Source organism: Prinia subflava, chromosome 19 (genome assembly GCF_021018805.1).
Source record: "Prinia subflava isolate CZ2003 ecotype Zambia chromosome 19, Cam_Psub_1.2, whole genome shotgun sequence".
NCBI classification, from domain to species: Eukaryota; Metazoa; Chordata; class Aves; order Passeriformes; family Cisticolidae; genus Prinia; species Prinia subflava.
The window spans coordinates 5,205,996-5,230,013 of record NC_086265.1 but is presented as its reverse complement, the minus strand read 5'-3'; the positions used below and the strand labels follow the sequence as shown (position 1 = coordinate 5,230,013).

The window sequence follows — 24,018 nt, the reverse complement described above, 5'->3', positions numbered from 1 at the left end:
CACACTCGACCAGATATAAACAAAGGGAACAGTCTGCAGAAAACGTGACAGACACAAAAATAAAAACAAAGTCAATGGAATCTGTGCCGAATCATAAAAATAAACAGGAAATGCTAGGCATTGTGAAAAGAACAACCAAACTCACAAGCACATCTTTGCCCTCCACTGCTGGGGAGCCACTAATTTTGTCTGTAGTATTTAAATAACACCGAATTGGTGCTCATTTTTAAAAATGTGTGTGAGAGTCCATTCCATCAGGCATTTTGAGAGTAGTTTATCTATCTATAGAAAGCTAATACATATCACAATCACCAAAGGCCACATAAGAAAAACATCTGTGCTGGAAAAGACATGGTTAGGATGCTTCACTGACTGTCAAACGACATGCAACCTCTGTCAGGTAGCTATCAATATACTGAAGTATTTACCACCAGTCTTGAAACAGTCATTCTAGCTCAAGAAATCACAATCCCTCCCAAAAAATAGTCATTCAAGTAAACTTCTCTTTGTATGACAAGGTCACAGACAGAATTACTGTATTTGTACCTGTAATACTGTTGTTCTCTACAAAAAGTTAGCACATCTTCTCCTAGATTCATAACCTTTTCTAGTTTCTTACACAAAAGAAAATCAGAATGAACAAATCAGACATTGTAGCTGACAGTGCTACAGCTCTGTTCCTATATCTACTCCCTCAGGCTGGAGTCTGAGTAAAACCTGTTCATGATCAAACTCATCTGCTCACTATCATCATCAGCTTCCTGTTCATTCATCAGTATATGAATGGTTACAATAGGGCCATCAAGACAAAAGATGGCTTCAGAGGGAATGTCTAACAGAGGAAGAAGTTACATCAGCCTGTCGCTCCTTTGTTCACAAAGCTCTGACCATTAATAGCAGCTAAAGACAAGGCAGCTGCTGCACAGAATTAGGAAGAGACTGAAAGAACAATTACTTCCTGGCAACGTTTTTTCCCCCTGCAGCTCCAAAAAAAAACCTCTACAGAATTCACACTGAACAGTAAGAGAATGAGAAAAAATCTGGAGATTTAGTTGTCTTCCCTCCAATCCTGTTAGTGAGCAATTTAAGAAGGTACCTGTCAGACATGCCAATAAAACTGCTGTTCTGCACCTCCTACACTACATGCAGCAACATGGACTCCACTGCTCTTCAGAAATAAAGTACAACCAAAACAGATCTTCCCTATGTGCTCTCAAATTTAGACAACACATGAAGTAATGGACTGGAAAAAAATATGAAAGAAAAACTCATCAAGGGCTCTCCTGTAGAACTTGATCCTTATGGGAAGACCTAAGCTACAAGCTGGCAGAGCCTGGAAGCATGTACTGCAGAATTCTCACCATATGCTTGCTCTAATCTTACATTCCTTCACAAATATCTGCTACTGGTTTCTGCCAGAGTCACTGGAGCAGAGAAACTTTTGGTTCACTCAGCATGGCAGTTGTGTTAATTCACTTGGTTGTATGAATCAAAAGGCCACAGATAACCACAGGCAGAAGTGGCTGCACAAACTCAGTAGAGCAGACAGGAAATCAGCTAAAACCTCATTTTTCATTCTGTTGCTCACTAGAAGCAAAGAATGGGGATGCCACACTGAAGGCAGAACCCACCAATTTACCCTGTTCTATGGGCAGAGAAACCTCTGCTTTATTAACTGTATTCCTCAACAGACTGGAACAGTCTGTTCTTCACATATCTGCATGGCACTTCCAAAAAGAATATATTTTAAAGCAGAAAGCCATGGTAAATACTAGGATTCCCATCCCAGAATTTTTCTCTAGCCTCTGTTTATGGTGAGGGGAAAGTGCCGGCAGCAGTAACACAAGGACATGTCAGAGCCCATCTCAAAGCTCTGTAAGATGTGCAAATTTCCTGGTGCCTGAAGGTTTGCTAAGTAGAAACCAAAATCAGAGTATTTTAAGTGTATTGAAGCACTTGCTATTGGTGTCAAGTATCAAATCACACATATCCATAGAAGCAGCATGGCAGAAGAGAGATGCAGGAGGGTGAAGAGAAAAAGTTTTCATGCTGACCAGCAAAATTTAGAAATTTCCACACAAGACAACACAAGAATGCCAGGATCATCCCACATACTCCACAACAAAGAGGATGAATCCCGTTTTCAGCAGGAACCTTACTGCTTGACTTGTTAAGTAATAAACTGATTCAGCAGACTATAAATGTAGCTTTGACCCCAGAAGAAGGCATTAAACTTAACAATATAGGCAATCACCTTTCCCTTATGATAGATTTTCAAACTTCAGAGAACCAGAATTTTGTGTACTAATCTGAACTGCACTGCAAATTGTCTCAGGCCTACAGGGAAAAAAAGCTGTAGATTTTGCCAGCAGAAACAACCACTTTGATCTCTGGCATCCTGGAGCACATTTTGGGACTGAGATAATCCCATTAAGTCCTTCTTCCAAAACAGTCAATAAGTTAAACAATGTAAAATGGTGAAGCTGATTTCAAGTTTTGGAGTTAACAGCTTCCCAAAGATTTACAGAGGGCCAGGCTCTCCCTCCCATGGACCTCCAGCCTATACCAGGAGATGCATGCAGGCTTTGCTCACCATCTAAGCAGAAAAGCTTTTCCTGCCTGAGCTCCCAATGTGAAAAATCAATGCAACTATATTAATTGATATGCATTGCCTTTCTGGTAGTGCTTATTCAGGCTTTGAGTCATGTCTTCATGTAACTTTTGGACATCATTGTGTGCTAGCTCAGGTGCCATACACCATACAGGCACACCTTCGGGTGCAAAAGCTGGACTATCACGCTCTGTGTCACAATTTCACAAGCTTCCCTTCAAATTATAAAGGTGGGACCTTTATAAGCAAAATGAAGGTTCAGAAACATACTTCTGCAGCTGTAGCATATAAAGTGAGGTCTGTAACAGAGAAGATTGAAAACTCTCTCCCCCCCTGCACATCTGTTCCAGAAAAGTCCCACCTCTTCTTCCTCCTTTCCACAGATAAAGGGGGAGAACAACTGTTTCTTTCCCATTCACAGCTTGTGCCTGAACAAGCCAGTGCTTCTTGACAATGGATCTGGTTTATCACTTCCCCTCCAACTCCACTTTGCCTGTGCTTGACTTCTTTTCATACAAATCCCAGAAAATTTTAACTGGCATACTCAAGAGAAAACAAAATAAGCTTCCATTTTAATAAGGACAGCAGCCTGAAAACAAGCATTCCTTCCTTTGCTATTTTCCTACTTCATTCCACATGGACACCACAAGTGAGAGAATACCACATGCAGAAGTTGTGCAAAGGAAAATAAGAAAAACTGCAACTTCGCAGTCACTTCAAAATATTTGAGCTCCACGCTATTCATGAAAACTGTTCCATATACTGAGGTATCCCTGCTCTATCTCTGTGGCACATGCTTCACCTCTCTAAACAAACAAGGACTGTCTTTGTGCCTTTGTTTAAATTAAGAAAAAGAAAAAAAAAAGAAAACACAACCTGTCTCACAGGCTGTGATTACATCAGCAAGAGCATTCTCCTTTTCTCTATCAATCCTCCCTTACTCAGGCTTTGAAGAGCCTCTGTGTGCTGCTGCCACTTCCTTTGATCTTTCTATTTTATGCCCCAGGGCCAGCCCTGATAATATCTGCTTTGCCTGCACAGTTTTGGAGAAGGCAGCAGCACCCATTCCTGTCCAGGAGCAGCTTTGTGAACACGGCATGTGTGCCCTGTGATCCCGGAGCAGCACACACACAAAAACCACGCAGCCTGCACACACGGCACTGCAACAACGTGTGGGCAGGCTGTGCCCTCCTGCATTTCACCCTCTCAAAGGATGGATGGCAAAGGGACAGCAGAAACCCTAGAGGAAAATGCTGTCTGTTTTAGCAGCATTCTTGATGCTTTTTTTTTGTTCAAAATGAAAAAAAAAAAAAAGGCAGAAGTAGAAAGCTAAAGACTGAATGGCAGAGCAGCAGGGAAAGAAACAGATCCTACCAACAGCCAAGTGTCTGACTCTTAAATGAGTAAACATAAAATGACACTGTCATTATTATTACTATTATTATAGATAACTCTAACTTGAAATTTGGAGATCTGACCTGCAGCACTACCATCATACTCTCTTCAACAGATATAGCCAGGTATTTTAATGTTACCCCTCATTAGCTGATGGGGAAATTGCTTTTGATTGTCCCTTTAGTGGCACTGTTAAAAGGAAATTTGTTTTCCTCAGTTCCTTGTAATGGCATCTTCATGTAAAATGCATGCAAATACTGACAAGAGATTATTAATTCACGAGACAAAGCTTTGCCCTAGAAAACCAGGGAGCAACTTCAGTCTGTCTAGATCCACTGCTGGTCCTGGCAGGAGCCACCACGTGTCTCAGACCCGCTGTGCATCAGGTTTTGCCCATGGCAAGGTTTGCTCTCCAGGAGCAGTGCCCAGCAGTGCCAGGCACAGTTCTGACTCTGCACACAGCAGAGGATGCACACAGCTCCCCACTGTACAGCGTATTAACCCATGGCTTTTCTGACAAACATCATGTCTTAGTTTCCTCCATCTGGGGCGATGCCACTGCTGTCATTCTCCCATCACACTGAGAGCTCAGCTTGGTTAAGCTGTGTAACATCAGGCCTGAGATTTCACAGGTTCTAGCCAGCTTTGGAAAGCTCTTTCCAGACAAGAGTTTGACCTGCTTTACACCACTCAGCAGAGGTAAATATTTCTCATCCCAGACAGCAGCAGGGTACACTTCACTACCAGATCACATCAGAAGCAGGCAAGGAACTTCCAACAGGACCCCTGTATTTCTCATGCTTTTATGGGAAAGGATATTTTTAATCTGTATTTCTGGCAATCTGTCCTAATCCAAAAACATGTCAGAACTAAACAGCATTTGAAGAATCTCAGAAAGAAAGCCTTCACACTGAGACAGTGATGGCAAGACTGAAAGAAACCCTGACCTTCTCTGCCATCTCACACTTGCAGGCAGCTGCCTGCTCCAAGCTAAGCCCACTGCAAACTGCGAGCTACAACCCCATTCCAGGTTTTACCCTCAGCCGCTCCTCCTAGTACTTCAAAGGAAAAGTATTTTTGTACAGCCCAGCAAGGAGTGTAAACTGTTCAGCTGCTTCCAAAGCTAGATTATTTAACTCTTAAGTACCCAATATCCCTGCCCTCAGCAAGGCACTTCTGTGTAAAGAAAAAAATTCACCAGGAGACTAAACATTAAGTCTGACGTGTTCATGGCTTAAATAAAAAGTGACATGGCAATAGTCACCTTCCCATTTCCCCTCCCTCTTGTGTTGGAGGCGAGAAAAGAGGTCAGAAAAATTAGGACTCAAAAAATCAATTTGTGAGGGCCACAGAATCACAGAATGGTTTGGCTTGGAAGGAATTTAAAGATCATCTCATTCCAGTCCCCTGCCATGGTTGGGACACCTTCCACTAGACCAGGTTGCTCCAGGTCCCATCCAACCTGTATGGGGTAACCACAGCTTCTATTGGGCAACCTGTGCCAGTGCCTCACCATCCTCAAAGTAAAGAACTTTTTCCTAATATCACACAGATACTTTCCATAACACATTACAAATTTGTTTAAACAGCTAGAAGACATCATTTCTCTTCAGTTATGTCAAGTCAGCTATAACTAAATACCTTCTGAAGTCAGGCCAAAGGATCCCACAAATCCAGCAAATTCCACTGAACTAAATGCTTCCCTTGGCCTCTCACCCATTCTCACAGTAGTGACAAGCTGGAGCACAGGCTTCCTAACAAATGAAACCTCAAATAAATCTTTGCAGAAAATATGAAAATAGCTTGGCTGTCTTCATGCTGAGAGACAGCTGTAAAGGTAGACACTGTTCTCTCCTTAAACTAAAAATTGGACCAATTAATTACTTTTGTTCCAAAGTTCCTCATGAAATTTGAGTTTTCACACTCAGCAGTTACTTCCTTGTCACTTGGAGCACACCAGGAGTGGGCCACTGCCCACCCACTCCCCTCCTGTTCCCTGGGGTCCCAATTTTGTTTCAAGCCCAGATGCTCACAGTTGTGTACACTCATAACCCACCTTCCACCAACACAGGGATACAGGGAAAGGCACTCATCTTTACATTAACAGAAGATGCAGTGAACTTTGATCTCAAACAAGCCACTTCATTTTGTCTGACATCAGCGTATATACTCAAGCATATGTACTCATATATTTCAATTACAGAATCTGCAAAAACCATTGGGATTTACTGTATCCAAGCTTCTTTTGGCTTGGTTATTAAACAACAGAGGTTGCCTACTAATTAAACACAAGACTCTGGCTTACAGTGAGGCTGTCCATGCCATTTTTCTAATTATGCTTTTATTCTGTATTTTTTATATCGCAGCTTGTCTGGCTTGTATTTGTACAAGGCTACACTCAAACTTAAGCTGCATCTTCTTAACTAAGGTACATCTGTATTTAAAAGAGTGAAAACCTGGTAGACATGCTGCCAAAACCTCCATCCAGATTACACCACAAGGTAAGATATTGCTGCATTTTTAGTTTGGACATTTTAGTTCTGAATTTTTTTTTCTCTCTCACACCTAGCTGATACTTCAAATAACTGCACCTCTGTTACCAACACAGAGAATGGAAGACTGGATAGACTCAACTCCTCATTGCTTTGTCAAATGTTACCCTGTATCTGCAGCAGCAGCACCATTATGATAGTTTTAGTAATACGGATTTGGGATTTGCCACAGTAAATAACTGTGCTCCCACATTGCCTTCTGTCTGGTGGCATTAAAAATTCTCTTCTTCCTTCTTTTCAGCAGTCTCACTTTTATTTCCAGGTGGTCCCATTCACTGAATATCTCTACAAAATGTGGATAAGCAATTCACACCAGAATATACAGAAGTAACAGCCAGTTCTACATTATTCAAGTTTTTGAATTCCCGCTCAAAATATTCAATATTCTAGGTGATGCATTACTCCACTACTACTGGCTAATATTTGCAACAGCTGCATCTCTCACTCAGCAGCACAAACTCTACATATAGACAGGAGACCCAAAATTTCAGTTCTTTTTTCCAAAGACTATGGAAACAGCTTGGCCAAATCACAAGAGGCTTCCCAGACAGATCAAGCAGAGAGAACTCAGTTGAGCTGTACCATGAAAACACAGCTGTGGCTGTTAGCAAAACTTTGGTGCTGCAATCAACAGCTCCAAGGGAAAGTGTGTCACAGGGAATTTCGATGTCATGCAGCAGTGCCTGTGGCTGAATGTCCAACACAGTGCTCAAGGTCGATTGTCATGCCCAGTCCTTTCCAGTGCTGAACTGGAAGACTGGACAGAATCCAAAATATTTTATAACAGATCACTATTACCTGGAAGCAGTATAAACATTATACTAACATTTTTGCACAAGTGATTGATGCAAGGGGATGTGTCTGCCCTGAAAGAGCCATTAAATCATATTTTGAAAGTTAAATGATGGTTCTAATATTTGATTGAGGGGTAAATGAAGCTCTGCCTTTCTCATTTTCAGTATAAAGACATCATCAATCAATGCAGCAGCTTAAAATCTCACACTACAATTTCAGAAACTTGATTTGGCTTTGGGCAGGTAGGCTGGGGAGAGGTGGTTGGCAAACACTTCTTATCAGAAAATGTACTATAAAATGCAGTTGATGACAAATTTTCAGGATTCTGCTATATGATTACAGAAGCAGTATAGTACCTAACAGACTAGCACACTGATGCAACTATTCATGCATGGCCCATCTTTTGGGAAATATTAGAGCAAAAAAAAGTAAATCCCACTGGAACTTTGAGATGTGTCGGAATAGCCAATTTTTGGATCTCCTTATTTTCACTTTAATTCTCTTTGTTAGATCCCTAGTTTTGACCCTAAGAAGGGCACTGATTTCCAAAGCACTACTAATTAGCTTTATTCAAGAAAGGTAAAGTCTCTTGAGATAAAAAATACCAACCCTAGTTTCTCTGCCTGCAACCCATCTGTAAGTAATCCCATCATGAAATATCAGCACATGACAGAAATAGTGCCACCCATAAAATGGTCCTGAAGGATAACCATGACTCAGGCACCAGTGATTATTTTAACAGACCCTGCAGAACTGGGTTGGGAATTCCAAGATTTTGCACCACCTTGGCATTTCCCTTCAGTGTCCTTTGAGACCTGGTCCATGTCAAAGGACCAGAGATAAAACATGTTAAAAATAACACTTAAGGAGCATCACATATAACTTCTCTCTTTTCCTAATTTAAGTCTCTTTTACTGCACATTTGTGGCTAGATATAACAAAGACAAAGAGCTTTTATCAAATACCTCGAGCTGCAGGACTAAACCAATCACATTTCAAAACAAACCAAAGCTTCCTTCTCTAGTCTCAAAGATAGATGAGAAGAGGAATTCAGCTGCACAAAGATTAACTCTGAAGTAGTTAGAGGTTATTATAATTCTTTCCTGTCTTAATTATTATTGAAGAATGAGGTTGAAACATTAGGATCATGAACTTTTATTAATTCTCTTGCAAATCATTTTCACCTTGAAGTTCAGAAACAGTTGTGTGTTTCCCTGGTAGTGCCCTGAGAATTCACAGAGGAACTAAAAAGAATCAGAAAGTGAGAATTCAAAGACAAGAAAAAGGCACCAGGAAAGAAATCTGAGGTCAAACCTAATTTTCCTCCCTTGCTCACCCATCCAGATTTAACATCAGTCACTGCTTGTCCAACAGGGCTCCTGGAACCACTCTGCCAGCCCCAGAAACAATCTCGGGCTGTAACCAGCATCAGAGCCCTTCCAAAAGCTGCTCCCCACCTCCTGTCCATCCACCCTAGACAGCAACAACGTGGGCTTGGAAAAGCAACCTGCAGGACAGCAGGGGAGAGCTGCTGCTCTGCCAGGATTAGCTGCCAAATTTTAAACACCGTGAATGAAGTTTATTCACCCACTGAATAATCCAGTACCTGCCTCAGTCCTAGAAATATGATCCTAGAGTCTTCACATCAGAGATCAATTCCCCACTAGCTAATGAGAGATAGGAATGGGCCAACAGCAGAAAATATAAGTATTTTCCTAAAACATGCATGATTTCAAAGCAATCTTTTCTAGCAGTTCAGTTAGGCAGCATATGCTCACCTGTTGCAAAGCAGAGCATATGTTCTGTTCTAACCCATTTTGTTCATGCTTCCAATAATTCATTCACTGTTAGCAGTCATCCCTCAGCATCTACAAGGACTTTTCATTGACAGATTTCTAAATAGACAGTAAAAAAACCAAACCAAAAAACACAAGTACCCAGTCAAACAGCACATTCTTAACTGCTTTAAAGATTACTACACACTTGTAAAGGTACTCTGTATCCTTAAGTAGTAAGCTGAAGGAGAAGCACAGAAAATGCCTTCAATTACTCAAAAAAAAAAGTATTTTTAATGTAAATTGCCTTATCTCTAAATAGATATTGGGGTTTTTATTAAAAAAATATATTCTTCTAGCAGCTGTCTCAGCTTGAAAAGGTAAATAAAACCAAATCCTCCTCCCAGAGGCACAGTTTGTGTTGTTAATTCCATATAACATGAACAGCAAAAATCTGTGAATTCACGCAGAGATTCTCTTTCAGACTAAGAAATGCTATTCTATGCTGAGAAACTGAGCCCTGCAGTTGGGCATGGATATGCCACATTATCATACTGATACAAAGATTAAATTCCTCTATCATACAGTTCATGAACCATTCCTTAAAGCAGACTAGCCATAACCACCATGCCTCTAAAGGCAGAGAAAGTGCTAGAGGATATTCTCCAGCTGGGCAGTGTTTACAGTCTGCTATACCCAGCAACTGCTTTAGGGTGGTTTTCTTCTAAAGCTTATTCAACTTCTCTCTTGCTCTTCTGAGCATCTCTTGTTTGTTGTTCCAAGCTTTTTTCTGGTAAGAATGCTATAAAAAAGTCAAGTTTCCTGCCCCACAATTTCCCCTTGACAGATACTCAGGATTCCTACTACTTTCCTCAGTCATTCCTACCTGGACTAGTCCTAACCTAGGTGGAAATTCTGCTGTCTTAAGAATAAGAACAGATTGCATCAGTCTGTGTATTCTGTTCCAAAGACTGCAGAACCCTTTTTATCTGGAATATGTTTATAATGACAAGATTTCAACATTCACCAGTATTTGGATAGTACAACCGTTAAAAAAAACCCCCATAATTCAGCTTCTTTAGTGCTACCTAGTCTGACAAATACCTTTATCTACAAGGTTATTGGCCAGCAATATCCTTACCACCCAGTGTGTTTTATCACTTACACAGGAAGCAAATATTTTCCCAGCTTCACCAATTTGAATTCTAAGACACCAAGTACAACTTAAGGACGGAAAAGTAATTTGATGTGCAAAAATTCTCACTGCAATAACATTTAACTAGATGCATGCTACTGCCTATTGCTTCCTACTAAGACAAAAGCACCAAATAATGGTGTTCCAAGTTGACCAAGGAGATCATCCTGTAACACAACATGTACAGAACTTTACAACAAACAGTGAGTGCAGCAGAGCAGGATACAGGAATCTGCCCAAACTACCAGCATCCACACAGAGAAGTTCCAGGAAAAAATGCCATTGCTTTGCTGTCCCAGTTGGATGTGGCAGTTTCTGTGGGTCAGGACATCAGTAATGAGGGAGTCCACATGACATCCACAACACAGGGCTAAGAGGATAAAGAAGGGAAACATGGCAGGGGAAGAGGGAAAAGAGAAGCCCACAGCAAAAGCTGAGGGAACACTTTCTTGTGACATCCTTGCTGCTTCCTGTGGCACCACCAAGGTGAAGGTTCAAATCAGGCCTAAGACACCAAAGCCAGTGGCATTTTAAGTGCCCAAACCCCACACCTCTGTTTCCTGAAGTACAGTGTCAGCTCTGAGCAGCCCACTGCCAGTGGAGCAGGGAAGCACTGAGGCAAAGAAGCCAGAGATGGGATAAAACCTGACTGAGAGCTCACCCATCAAATACCTTTTTTAAGACTCCTGCCCAAGTCTGGACAAAGTCTCATTCAAGTCAAACGAGCCTATCAAGTGGCAATTTCCTTCTGAAACTTTTTTCTGTAATTTCTGATCTGCTCCTACTGAGAGCCAAATCCTAAGTTTTGAGTTCCTCTTCACACCACTACCTGCTCCTTCCTTAGGGTCTATGACAAACACTTGTGATTCCTGAGGGTGCTCCAGGTCTGACCCACTGCAGACCCACCTGAGTTTACACAGGTAATGGAGGATTCACTGTAACTGGGTTTTGCTCAAGTTCTATTTTACTGCCTCTATCTCTTTTACAATGTGTCTGTGGCAAGGCTCAAACAAGGAGCTATGATCCAGTTATTGGACTACCCCCAAGCTGCAGGAACTAGAAAGGAAATCAAGTGGTTCCCCCTTTAAGTAAGTATTTAAGCAATATTTCTGTAACATAAAACCACTCTGATGTCTACAAATCCAAGAGAGACCAAAGAGTAAACAGAGGGAAAGAAATTTTGTTGTGTGAGGAAGAACTTCTGCTCCAGTTAAAAAGAATACATACTGGAGTGATCTGAAGCTGCCTATAAATACACAAGAACATCAAAGCCGGTCCTGTTAAATTAAAAATGCTGTCACACAGATAGGAACTAGCCTCTAGCACTGCCAGCTTCAACATGTGAGCCTCTGATCTGAGAGGCAGAGGCTCAGCTCTTCAAGAAATTTTATTCAACATAAGAAGAGGAAAAAAAAGTGAACCAGCAGTTGAGTTTAATAAGGATATTAAATACCTTATGAGTGAGCTAAGTAGAGCTTAACTCTTTCAGGACACTTTAGCCCTTTCACTGAAAAGGACAATTAGCTTCTTCCCATCCAGCTTCGAAGGCTGGGATGTCCCTGGGCTCCAGAAATGTTCCCATCCAAGCCCCTGAAACAAACACTTAACACAGACTTTGGAAACAGAGATTCTGTTCATCCTGCATACCTCACACACACACTTGTGCATACATTTTGGCTGACTATTCCACATCAGGGATCTATGTTTAATCCTAAAGCTGTCCAGGAAGATTTCAAATCACCTTCCTCAGTTGTCTGAAGATAACAGGAGTGGTAGACAACAGGAGAGCAGACCACTTCATTTGACTTTTATTATTTCAGGAGACTCAGCTCTGGTGTGAGAAATTTACCCCAATCTGCAACTACAACCCTGTTATTTCACTGTATAAAATCTCTGTCAATTCCCAGTATCCAAACCCTAAAAGATTATCCCTGATAGTTCTGAATGGGAGCAGGAGGAACTCTGGCAGAGTAGCTTTCTCAAATAAAATAGTGGAAAACCAAAGTATGATCATACTGTGGAAGTTCTTTTGCATTAATTAGTCCACAATGTCTCTTCTTCAGATCCAGTTCTGGGATGTAAAAGATAGTATCTTTTAAGGAGGCAAAGCACTGCTGGCTACCAGACTGGGGATACCTTGTCTTTGAGCAAAAAGAGGTCTCCAGACCTTGGCTCCTCTTAAATACTGAACTCAGCAGCATCCCTTGGCACTGTTTCAAGAGCTCATTTCTTGCTCCCGGCCCTGCTACACATCATCCAGGATATCTGCCAGCTTGGCACCCAGATCCTTAAGTGTTCTTCTACCCCTTATTCTCACAGAAGGCAAGACAGCATCTTCTCTAAAAGACATATAAATAAATAGAAATTGGGTATGAAATAGTATGGTGGACCTATTAATACACAATATTGGAATGGAAACCAGTACCTTTCCCTGTTATATACACCTTTAGGAACTGCTTAGGAGAAAACCCTCCTTAGGTGTGCCTAAGAAAAGGGCAGCAACTGCTGCATTGCATATCCTAACCTCCAAAGCCAGCAAGGACAGGTTAAACCTCATGCAACAGGAACAGAAAACACAATGCACACAACTGGCATGCTGTATATGTAATATTGATGTTTTATCTGTGAGACATAGGTATTACTATTGCTGCTGCTGTTATTAGCATAAAACTGATCAAGGCTCAATTAAGAGTGCCACCATTTAGCCAAGCCCAAACAAGAAGTTTATAAATCTCCACAAGTGCAACCTCTGTGAGGAAAATAAAATAAAATTTTAAAAAACCCACAGCCTTTAAAAGAGGTTCTTCTTCATGACCCATGAATCATGAAATTGACCCATCAGTGTAAAAAAAACAAACAGAATACCTTCTTCATTTCCAATTCAGTCCTTCAAAGGTACATTTCTTAATGTGTCATCAAAGCAGACAGTTTAAAAGCTCAAAACTGCAGTTCCAAAGGTGAACTCAACTGCAAGTTTGGTTTGAGCCTCTTCTGCTTGGAGGAGGAGGGGCAGAGTGGAATGGGTAAAGCAAGAAGTAGAGAAGGATTTTTCACAGCCACATTTAAACCGCTTTTCATTGTGTGTATTTTTTTCAAAGCAGGCAAGCATCAAAAGCCTCAAACTAGGAAAACAGATCTTGGCACAAACTAGGCTCTTTTCTGAATTAAAAGCAATTTTTCAAACACTACAATCAGAAGTATTTGAGAGTTGCTTACCAAGCACATGCAATAAATTCACGGTAGGAGGCACATACTTGCAACATGCATGCCTGTACAGCTAATTAAACAATTGCACTCAAACCATGACTGCAGACTCTAAAATCTGCCCCTTACTTCTTCTCAGGCCGGTCATCTCCTCACTGATTCTTCCATTTGCTTTACCACTGGAAATTACGCTAAATAATAAAGCAGCTTTAGCTCAAGGAAACCAACAGAAAGCTTAAGCTGGCCATCAGCTTTAGAAAACTAAAATCCTCACATTAATGCACCCAATAACGTGTCTGGGAAGCCTAGAGAGTCTGCATATATTAAACTGCATATTTAAGGTTGTACTTGTGTCTGGAACATAACAGGCACCTAATCAACCTTTGTAAACTGCCTCTTCATCTTAAAGCCAAGTGCAACAACAAAAGTCTCTAAGCAGCATGAAAAGGAAATTCAAAAAAATGAATGAAAGCAATCCACCACTGTGAAGGGGACACCCCAAGTCACCAGAGGCCTGTTTTCCTGAGCACTGCTGCTCAAACCTAATGTAAGCACAGCTTCCCCAATGGGATAAGTGCAGTAAAGTGTAAATTTTGGGAGCCTCTGTTGGGTATCCACAAAATCACACTTCCCTGGTCACCTCTGGTTTGTGCCAAGCAGTCGAGAAAAATGCAGAAAATAGAATTACTTTTTTTTTAACATGAATCTTCTGCTGCTGTTTTAACAACTTCAAACCATGTCTTTGTTTTTAAACAATCTATTTTTCCTTTGCTGATCTCTGTGAGCGTGAAGGGCCCTCCTTTTAAGCCAGGAAACAAGCAATAAGGCCAAGCATTCAACTTGCATTCATTCTGGTTTTATGTGTAGGCACACAATCTGGTTTGAACATATTTGAATACTGAAGGGCAGATGCCCAAAACGAGAGATATTATGTACCAGTTAACACTTAATGCTTCCTAAATTGAGCACTTCCAATGCAGTAAGTGTACTAATGCAAATATATGTACCACCTACATAACTGGGTAGAACATATAGCAGATTACTGCATCCAGATCTCATCTTTCCTTAACCAGTCCAATGCTGGCCTCCTGAAAGCATTCATACTCTGAAAAACCATTTCTGAAAGTTATTTTAGTTCAGAAGGGCCTCACTTTGCAATTCCAAAACAAGAACTAGAAGACTGTAATAAAAAAAGGGAGCCTTTTAAAATACACACTCCACCACAAGATGGTATAAACTGGAAGGAAATTACTATGTATGCTAATCAATGGTTTTATACAACTACTCAAGACTTTCCTATAAGATCTGCTCGCAGCAGAGCTGCCTGAGAGCTTCCCTCCAGGTCTGCCACACTGAATTGTGTCCTCTAGACACTTCACCTGTGTCATTTCAGAAGCCCTGCTCTAGGGAAAGCACTAAAGCAGCAGCTGTGCTGTCCAGGAAGGGCACCAGCGAGGTGCTCAGGGGGACTGAACCAGTTCCACCCATGGGGCATGGCTGGCCACAACTGCTGCTAACACTATGAAGCAGGCTGTAATTATATATAAACCACTGTAGTCACATATATCCAGTCTAAACATAAATAAATATACATAAATGAAACAATTTCTCCAAATGGATCCATGTTTTACGATTTTTGAGCGCCACTCCTCTCTGGGATTTTTTCCTACTTCCACCTCCCGAACAAGCAAGAGGAGCACATGGAAAAGGAAGTGGTCAGCATCCTGCCACCAAAGGCAAGGCTTTCAACAGGACAGACCTTCAGCATCTGTGAGAAAGTTTAACTAAACATATAGACATAAGCAGAAAAGTTACCTGAACTCCCACAAACTATTTTCCCCACTTGATTCCCCACCTTTAGCTGGAGTATGGAAATTGCACTGGTTGGTCTGAGTATTGAGCCAATGCTGTGAGCTTTCTGCTTTTATTTACTTACTTAACCTACTTTATTCTTCTTCCTCTAAATGGGTCTCATTAGCATTTTTTGCTCTTTCCACTGTAATTTCTCCATACTTTGATATCTTTTACTGCATTTTCTTACACTGTGCCTCTCACCTTTTCTTCAAGGGACTGCCTTAGTCTTGCAACAAGTTCTGCTAGAAGGATTCTGGTATTGCTGCAGCTCTGTGCATGTAATACAGACACTGGAGCTTCCTCCAGAACCAGTAACTCATCACTGAATTTGGTACCTCATCTTTGGATCGGCCCCCTCCCGTGTCTTTTCCCCACCATTCTAAGAGACATCTTAGATATTGCAGTGTTGAAGAATTAATAAAAAATAAGCATCTTTATTTACAACATCACAGCTAGAAGCCAATGGGAACAGGCAACTCCTTGTGAAATAAGCCAGCAGTGACGTGACTGGGCCGGAGCTCGGGGTGTGAAGACAGTGCTCAGTGTCAAGACAAAACAGTACAAGAGGATAAAAATTTAAATAAAACATCTTAATAGGCTGTCTTCAACTACCCCCCACATCACAGTACACAACAGGACAAAGCATGATTGAAACTTAAAAAAAAAGGACAGAGGAAGGGATAAAACTGTGAAACAGCTGGACTAATCTGCCCTGAGATCAAGCCCAAGGCAATACCTCTGCTTTGAGCAAGCTGCCTGTGCATTACACTCTGCAAAGGCTGTCCAGTACAACAACTATGCAAGTCTTTGCCTAAGTGATCTCTTATTTTGAAAGCAAATTATGCCTCCTTTAAGGACACAATGACAAAGCAAACCTGGCGCCCAGGTAAATGTATTGTGCCTGATGTCCTCAGGATCATTACTGCAAGCCACAGATTTAGTTAGGTATGGGAAACTAACACAGGCCAAATCACAGGCGTCTTCATACTCTAACAGGATAACTAGCAAAGAAAACATTCAATAAGACAGTGACTCAAAGCCACAAATAATTCCACTTCCTCATTTTGAATGGCCTTCAGGCACTCAACAAGAAGAAATTTAACCTGCACGATCACAAAAGAGCAACCAAAAAACCCCGAAAATACACATTTTTGTCTTCCATTCTCAAAGGACACAAACATTCCCTTGACTTGGCCTCCTCATCATGGCTAGACATCTTATGTATTTGCACAGTTATTTCGAGTCACTCCTTTCAACACCATTAAAAAATGCCAATGCTTCAGAGTGCAGTTTGCAACCTTTAGTAACTTTTGCATTTTGAGAAAACAGAGGAAAGATCCAAAGCCATTGAAGTAAGGGGTGGAACGGAGATGGAAGGAACACACAGGCATTGTCTTGCAGTCAAGTCTGAAGTCTCCCCACCTTCTACAAGAGAAAGATGGGCAATAATTTGCTACTAGGAAGTGTCATGCAAGAAACTGGGAAGCGTCCCACTTCTGTTTTCTTCCTGGAGCTTAAAGCACTGAGTGATGCTTGTTCTCCCCAGACTGTTACCTTTTAAGCACAAAAATATATGCAAGTAGAGATTGTTACATCATCTACACACTGCTCCAGTTCAATAGCTACATAAAGTTCATCATTTCCCTGCAGAGGCTTCCAAGCAGAAAGAAACCAACTAAAACACAAACTTTTGCTGCACAAGAAAAACCACGCGTAATATCCTCAAATCTCTCCTCCATGCTGCTTCTCTCTAAAATTGTATATATCAGTAATCCACTCACATTACTGTATTCAGCAGTACCTTTAAGGCAGGAGTACAAAAAAAGTAAGACTGAGAGAAAACTGACAATGATGAATGCATGTCATTTACAGTTTTTGACACATCACAAGCATTAAATTCGATCCTCTTTCCCAAGCTCCTCACCTGAACAGTCCCATCACAACCACAACTTTATAAGAAACACAACAATAGATGCTCCACACCTTAACTATCAAGCTGAACAAGCAACAGGAACAGGATCTCACCAGCTGCAAGTAGATTAAGATACATAATCTCACTCTGAGCAATAAAGCCACTGCTAGTCAAATCAGAGATTTGTACTGTCCAAGCACTGTCAGTCTGTGGCCATGTAACACCGAGTTTGAGACAAAACTACAACTGAACTTTTGCCCTGAATGGTACGAGAAGTTTCAACCATAGGGAGTTCTCCAGTCGTAATTTGTTTTAAAGCAATATATCATTTTAGAGGTTTCAACAAAGTCTGGTTTTCACAGTCACTCTCTAACCCAACATCTGCAACTTCCAATCTCTCGACCATATCAATGGCCAGTACACTGCCCCAAGAAACACGGGATATTCCAGTATGCCAGACACCACCAAAATGGTTTAGACTTTCCAGCAGTTTAAGGACCAGCTGACACAGCAACATAAGGATGAATTTGCTGAATACAAACTGTGGCCACATGAAAGAAGACATATGAACATTTCATCTCTCTGAAGAGTTATTCTGGGGAGACACTTGACCCTAATAAGATTCCTTCACAATAACTTGAGAAACAATATAATAGCACACCACTACTGGATAGGCATCTGACCAATAACCAGTTCAGGAGTGGATGTATGACCTATCAAAAGCTGAAAGTGCATTGTTTCTTAAGGTTGGGGTTTTTTTGTTCAGACTTTCAAGACCAATGAGTAATTGATGCTATTAACATAAACAAAAGTAAGTCTTTGTGTAGTCCCAAAACCACAATTCCTTTGATCCATTCTTTAATGTGTGCCTGATTTTCAAGAATTTCTAATATTTCATCTTAAAGAAAAATGGATCTTATTCTTGAAAGAGCTGTGTACACTGACAAAGGGGCTGATGTACAGCTAGCTGCTGCTGAACAGCTTCTGAGTGGCAACAGCTTCATGAGCCTTTTCTAAACCTTACAGTGAACTTTAAATTATGATCCAGAATAGCAGATTCAAAATGTTCTACAAAAACACAGCCTAGCTGAAAAAAAGGAAGGCAAGACTATGCTGTAAAAATCTTTATCAATTTTGGCTCTGATAAGTTCTCTTCCAGGATGAGACAGAAGAAGCAGGACACTGACAAGAGATGTTATATGCAACTTAAAACCTCAACAGTGAAAACACAACTGATAACATTCAGTGTGGCTGCACTGGAACAGTATCTGCCAGGTTCTCTCCTCTGAAAAAATGAGCAGCACACACAGGTCATGAAACAAAAAAAACCCCAAACTTGTCCATGATGTATGTCATCTAGCATCCAGATGAATAAGCAAATCAATTTTTGACTGATAAATGACTGTAAAAGCCACACCATGTGGCTTTTGCTGTAGTCTTTCCTATATGGGGTGCTGTCTATTCAGGCATGAAGAGGAAGCAGACAGGTGATGTTACAAACAACAAAGTCTGCAAAAGTCTATTTAATACACTCGTTTCAAGTTGTGTAAATCTGAGTCTTAACAGAACAGTTTCTTTTTTCTCCACTTTTACTTACAGTCACCAAGAAAGTATGGCCTCAGTAAATGGCCTGTGTTCTGTTCTTAATACTAACACTTGACACAAAAGAAACCTTTGAAGTCTCCTGCTGGCCCCAAGGACACTTTTAAGTCTTAAAATGAAAAAGCACTCAAAGGTTAAAAAGTGTCCATGCCAGTGCCAGCCCCTACTAGAACCACCTCTTCTAAATGTCATAATTATAACTTAATTGGTCCATCCCTCTTTTCTCTGAAAAATTACCTTACATCAGCAATTTGTCCTCACAACTCTTCTACCTTCAAGAGAGCTTTTATAAGAAATCACCCCAGCTGAAACCGTTTTGAAATATCAAGCATTCATAACCAGTATTCTCTACTTTTAGAAATTATTTTTGTAGTAATGTATTTGTGTTTGTAGAACTTTAAGTTGTTTTTAGAACCTACTTGTTACCAGTTAGATTCTTTTAAAGTTTGTGTGTATATTTACGTGTACATATACATACATATGTGTAACGCAAACAAACCAACCCCACAGCTGTTGAAGAGAAATGAAGATCGCAATTGGCACTTGCTTAACAGTCAAACTTACTAAAACACCATTCAAGTAATTTTTCTCTCCTTAGCCAAAGGGGGAAAAAATAAAGTCAGCAATTACAAACAACTACAAAGGAATTAGATAAGCACTTCAAGAGTTTCAATAAGACTAGAGGATAGTTGCGTTAACTTTGATAGTCAAAGGCGAGAACCATTTCTCTGGTGAGCCAGTCAGGCACAGCTCTGTACGAAGCGTGACGCGGTGGAAGCGCGGCTCCGAGAGACCCCGAGCGCAGCAGGACCGGCTCCAGCTCCGGGAGCTCCGTGCGCCGCCGGGCGCGGAGCGGGCAACGACCGGCACAGCCCGCGGGCGCAGCACCCCATTGCTGCCGCGGCATTTTCACTCCGGGCCCCTCCGCAGCCCGGCCGCCCCAGAGCGGAGCGGCCCCGCACGGCTCCGGCCGCGCAGCGCCGGCAGCTCCGGGACCGGCAGGGGCCGCCCGGCGCGGCGCGGCCCCGCCTCCGCCCGCCCGCCCGCCGGCCCCGCGCCCAGCGGAGGGACGAGCGGAGCGGAGCCCGCCGCGCGTGAGGCGGCCCTCGGCTCCGCCCGCTCCCGCCGCGCAGCCCCCGCGCCGCGCGCCCGGCTGTCAAAGCGAGGCGGCCCGGCGAGGCGAGGCCGGCGCTGGGCCTTTGTGCGCGGGCGCGCATCTGTCACCGCGTCCCCGGGCCGCGCGGCGCACGTGGGGCGGCGGGCCCGGCCCCGCTTTGTGCCGCAGGTGCCGGGCCCGCGGAGCCATCTTGGGGCAGGCGGCGCCCCCCGGCCGCGCTCACCTGCACGATCTCGCCTTCGGCGCTCAGCGTGGCCCCCGCGCGGGAGAAGCGGCCCTGCAGCCCCGTGGTGTAGGTGGTGTAGTCGCCGCTGGGGCTGGACTCGAAGAGCACCACCTCCACGAACGCCGTCTCCTTGCCCAGCGCCGCGCCCGGCGCCGCGGCCAGCAGCACCCCGAGCAGCAGCAGAGGCGGCGGCAGCGGCGGCACGGGCAGCCCCGCGCCGGCCCCGCAGCCCCTCATCGCGCGGCGGGAGGAAGCGGCGCCCCGCCGCCGCGCATCTCTCCCGAGCGGCTCCAGCTCCGGGGCCGGGGTCCCGGGCCGGTCAGCGTCCCATGGCAGCGGCCCTCCCGCCGCGCTGCGCCCCGCTCCTCGCTGCCGCGCTCCCCTTCCCTCGCCCCGGCTCCTCTCCGCCCTGCCAAGCCGCTTCCCTTTCATCTGCTCCACGTGACGGCCACCACGGGGTTATCCCCGCCCTCCGCGCCGCGCTGACCCGCTCGGTCCCTCCCGCCGTGCACACACCGCCCGCAGCCCCGCCGGGCCCGGCCGAGCACAGCGGTTCCCGCGGCTGCGGGCGGACTGGTCCGGCTCGGCCCGGACCCGCAAGGGTCTGAGAGCGAGCGACTCTCGGGACGGCCCCGCCGGGATCCGCTTTCCACGCGGCCGGGCCTGCAGGGCCGGGACGCGAAGGGCAGACCCGGCGATCTGTGGGAATCGCCTGGGCCCGCGTCCGCCGTGCCTCTGCCCGCCGGTGCCGCGGCCCCCGCGTTGCCCAGCCGCGCGCCGCAGCGGCTCGGCCGGGCCCCTTCCGGGGCTACCGCAGCTCGCGGGCGCCGGCCGTGCCCGGTGGGCCAGGCACGGATCCCGGGGGCGGTGGCTGCGCGGGACAGCCCCGCCGGTGGCACAGCGCGGGTGGACGTGCCCCGGCGGGCCGAGCAGTGCTCTGGCAGCTACCGGCACCCATCCTCCGCAGAGGCACCGCTGCGCTGCGGGACGGACGTGCCAACTATTTGCAGCTGGCACCCAGCGGGCTCCTCGTTTGTGTCTAGGACAGGATTGGCCCGATCCCAGTCTCCTGTAATTGACTTAGGGGAGGATGGGTTACCTGGGCTCATTCGCTTGGCTGTAAGTGCAAATCTACAAAACCTCCGTCAATGATGAGGGGAAAATGTGTTGGTAATTTTTGTTGCAGTCTCACACAAGAACTGGATGCCAGCCAATTACACATTTTTCCATTAAAAGTATGTACAGCTAAGTCATGGAACTCATTAATACATGGTGTTGCACAGCCTAAAAATATAACTCAGTGACAAGGAGGACTGAGACAAACTGATCCAAGATCCCTTGTTGTCTATGAAACACAATGTTTGGAAACAAAGCCCAGCCCTAACTCGCCGTCAGAAGAAATAATACCATCGTCTACAAATGGCCAGATGTTTTCCTAAATATACTTTGTCACAAGTGAAGGCAAGGCAATGTCCTCCTTAGAATGACAAGGTGAGCAATGTTAGCTTAACAACTCATGGAAGATTTCTTCAATGGCAAAGGATCAAGAAGGGATCACAGGACCAAACACTCTGGGCTCCTACAGTAAGCCTACAAAATACCCACCTAAGACTATGGTACAGTGATCAAAGGCCACAAAACTATTGCATGTTTACAAAGGGAGATGGAAGGGACATCACTGAGGTGCGAATTTAGATGTCAACAGGTGCGAATTTTTGATTACAGGTATGTTTCAGTACAATTTCAGAAATGTATGGCATCTAGTGTACTAAACAGAAGCATTTCAGTCCCTTAGTGCAAACTACCTCTACTTGATTTTCCTTCACCCATGAGGCAAATGGCTGATCCTTAGTCAACATAAGGTCTCCAACATCACAATCAACATAGGAACAGCCTAAACTCTCTGGAAACTACCTATGGAAAAAAGATGTGAATGGGGCTCTGTGTAGCAAGTAGATCCTATGCCTAAAGTTGCTGAAGATCTGATTGTCTTGGTTTGGAAAGACAGGTATCTGCTAAGGAAGGCAGGAGCCTCCTTTGGAATGAAGAATGTAAACCCCCTCCCTCCCAATCATTATAATTTTGAAATTAAGGGGCTCTCAGGCAAAGATATGGGAATAGGAATAACAGTTCTTCCCTAGGAAAGTTAAAATAGAAATGCAATAGTACAAAAAAAACCAAAAAACCACCCACTGACAGAGTCAGAATACAACCTGACACCCTGTTGATCAGGTGTTGGTAGCAGTCCAGTCAAGTCCTCCTGGAGTGACAGATGTAGTTCTGTTGAAGCAATGTTCCTGTAGAAGGGTGTCATTTTCCTCTGAAGATCCAGTAGTAGTGGAGATGGGTCCAATCTTCCTCTGGGAATCCAGAACAGTCTGTCCTGGTGTTCTGCATATCAGTTTTTATCCAGGTAGGAATGTTTGGCTCCTCCCCCTGGGTGGAGCATCTCACAATGGGATAATGTAATTTTATCCTTCTATGGCCCATTAACAGAAGATGTCCCCGAGAGGGAGGATGGAAGAGCTAAAGAACACTGCCCCACGTGGTTTTAACAGATGGTACTGGAATACAGACTTTTGGTTACACCTTGCATTGCAGCCTAGGACACTGATCCATTCCACTTGGGCTAGAGACACAGTAAAATTGCCTTGGAGCAGCCTCACAGTCAAATACTGAGGAGTGACATGAGGCACTAGGTCTCAGGTCACCAAGTTCCCTTGACTTGGGCAGAAATCCAAGCAGGAAGTTACAGGAAGAGAATGGACTGTCTATCATTAAAACATCAAATATTTCTAATTGGCATCCTGCCCAGTTGGCAGTGTACAGTTCACAATTCAGTTATGCCATAATACTTCAGATATGTTTTCTTTTTTTTTTTTCCCTGAATAACAAACTGAGGCCCAGGGTCTGAATACAGAAGTCTCAAGCATTTATAACTACAGCTGAGGACAGTGAGAGCTGTGATTTGAGCATAACTAAATTATGTGCAATGCCAAATGGTCTGAGAAAGCATTCTCTAGGCAGTCAGTCTCTTCTTTCTAGTAATAAGTGACAGAACCAGAGGAAAAAATCTCAGGTTTTACCAGGGGAGACTTAGATTGGATATTAGGGAACATTTCTGCATGGAAAGAGTTGTCAAGTATTGGATCAAGTTGCCATGGATAGAGGTGGAGTCACCATCCCCCTGGGGGATTTAAAAGATGTGTGGATCCTGGGTGGCACCTGGGTACATGCTTTAGTGGTTTAGCAGTGCTGGAGGAAAGGTTGGATTCAATTATCCTACAGATCTTTTCCAACATAAACAATTCTGTAATTCTATCTCAGAAGCAGGCAATCAACACTGGAGGATGCTTTTGACACTGAACTTCCTACATCTCATTTCCCTTGCAAAGAAATGGATATTATAGAACTCTCCTCCCTCTGCTCTTGAGAGAAAACAAAGTTAGTGAAGTAGCCATATAATACTGTGATGAACGTTATAGAAAAAGCCCAAAACAATCTCCTCAGAGCAGACCAGCTGTCCAGAGGAAGGATAAAGAGGTGGTTGTCTCATTCACACCCCCACATCTGCCTGTCCAGGTGTTTTCAGGAACTGATAACTCGGACTACTGCCCACATTCCCTACGTGCTTTAACACCGTGCTCTGCAGAGCTTATTTCATAAGTGAATGATATTGATGTACCTCTTAATAAGCAGTAGGAACAAGTGCTGTCCTTTTCCCAGTAAATTCAAGGACATGTACACGCCTGCCCTTTTTCTCTGAGACAGAATTGCAGA

General features: G+C 43.6%; 1 protein-coding gene across 1 annotated transcript in view; it reads right to left on the bottom strand.

The window, feature by feature from the left end:
* Positions 1-21,907, bottom strand: part of ZNRF3 (zinc and ring finger 3) — a 62,778-nt gene extending 40,871 nt beyond the window's left edge. The window contains exon 1 of the mRNA XM_063416287.1: positions 20,236-21,907. Coding sequence (XP_063272357.1) covers positions 20,236-20,670 — 435 coding nt within the window. The 5' untranslated portion in view covers positions 20,671-21,907. The remainder of the gene's footprint in view (positions 1-20,235) is intronic.
* Between the last annotated feature and the right edge of the window lie 2,111 nt (positions 21,908-24,018).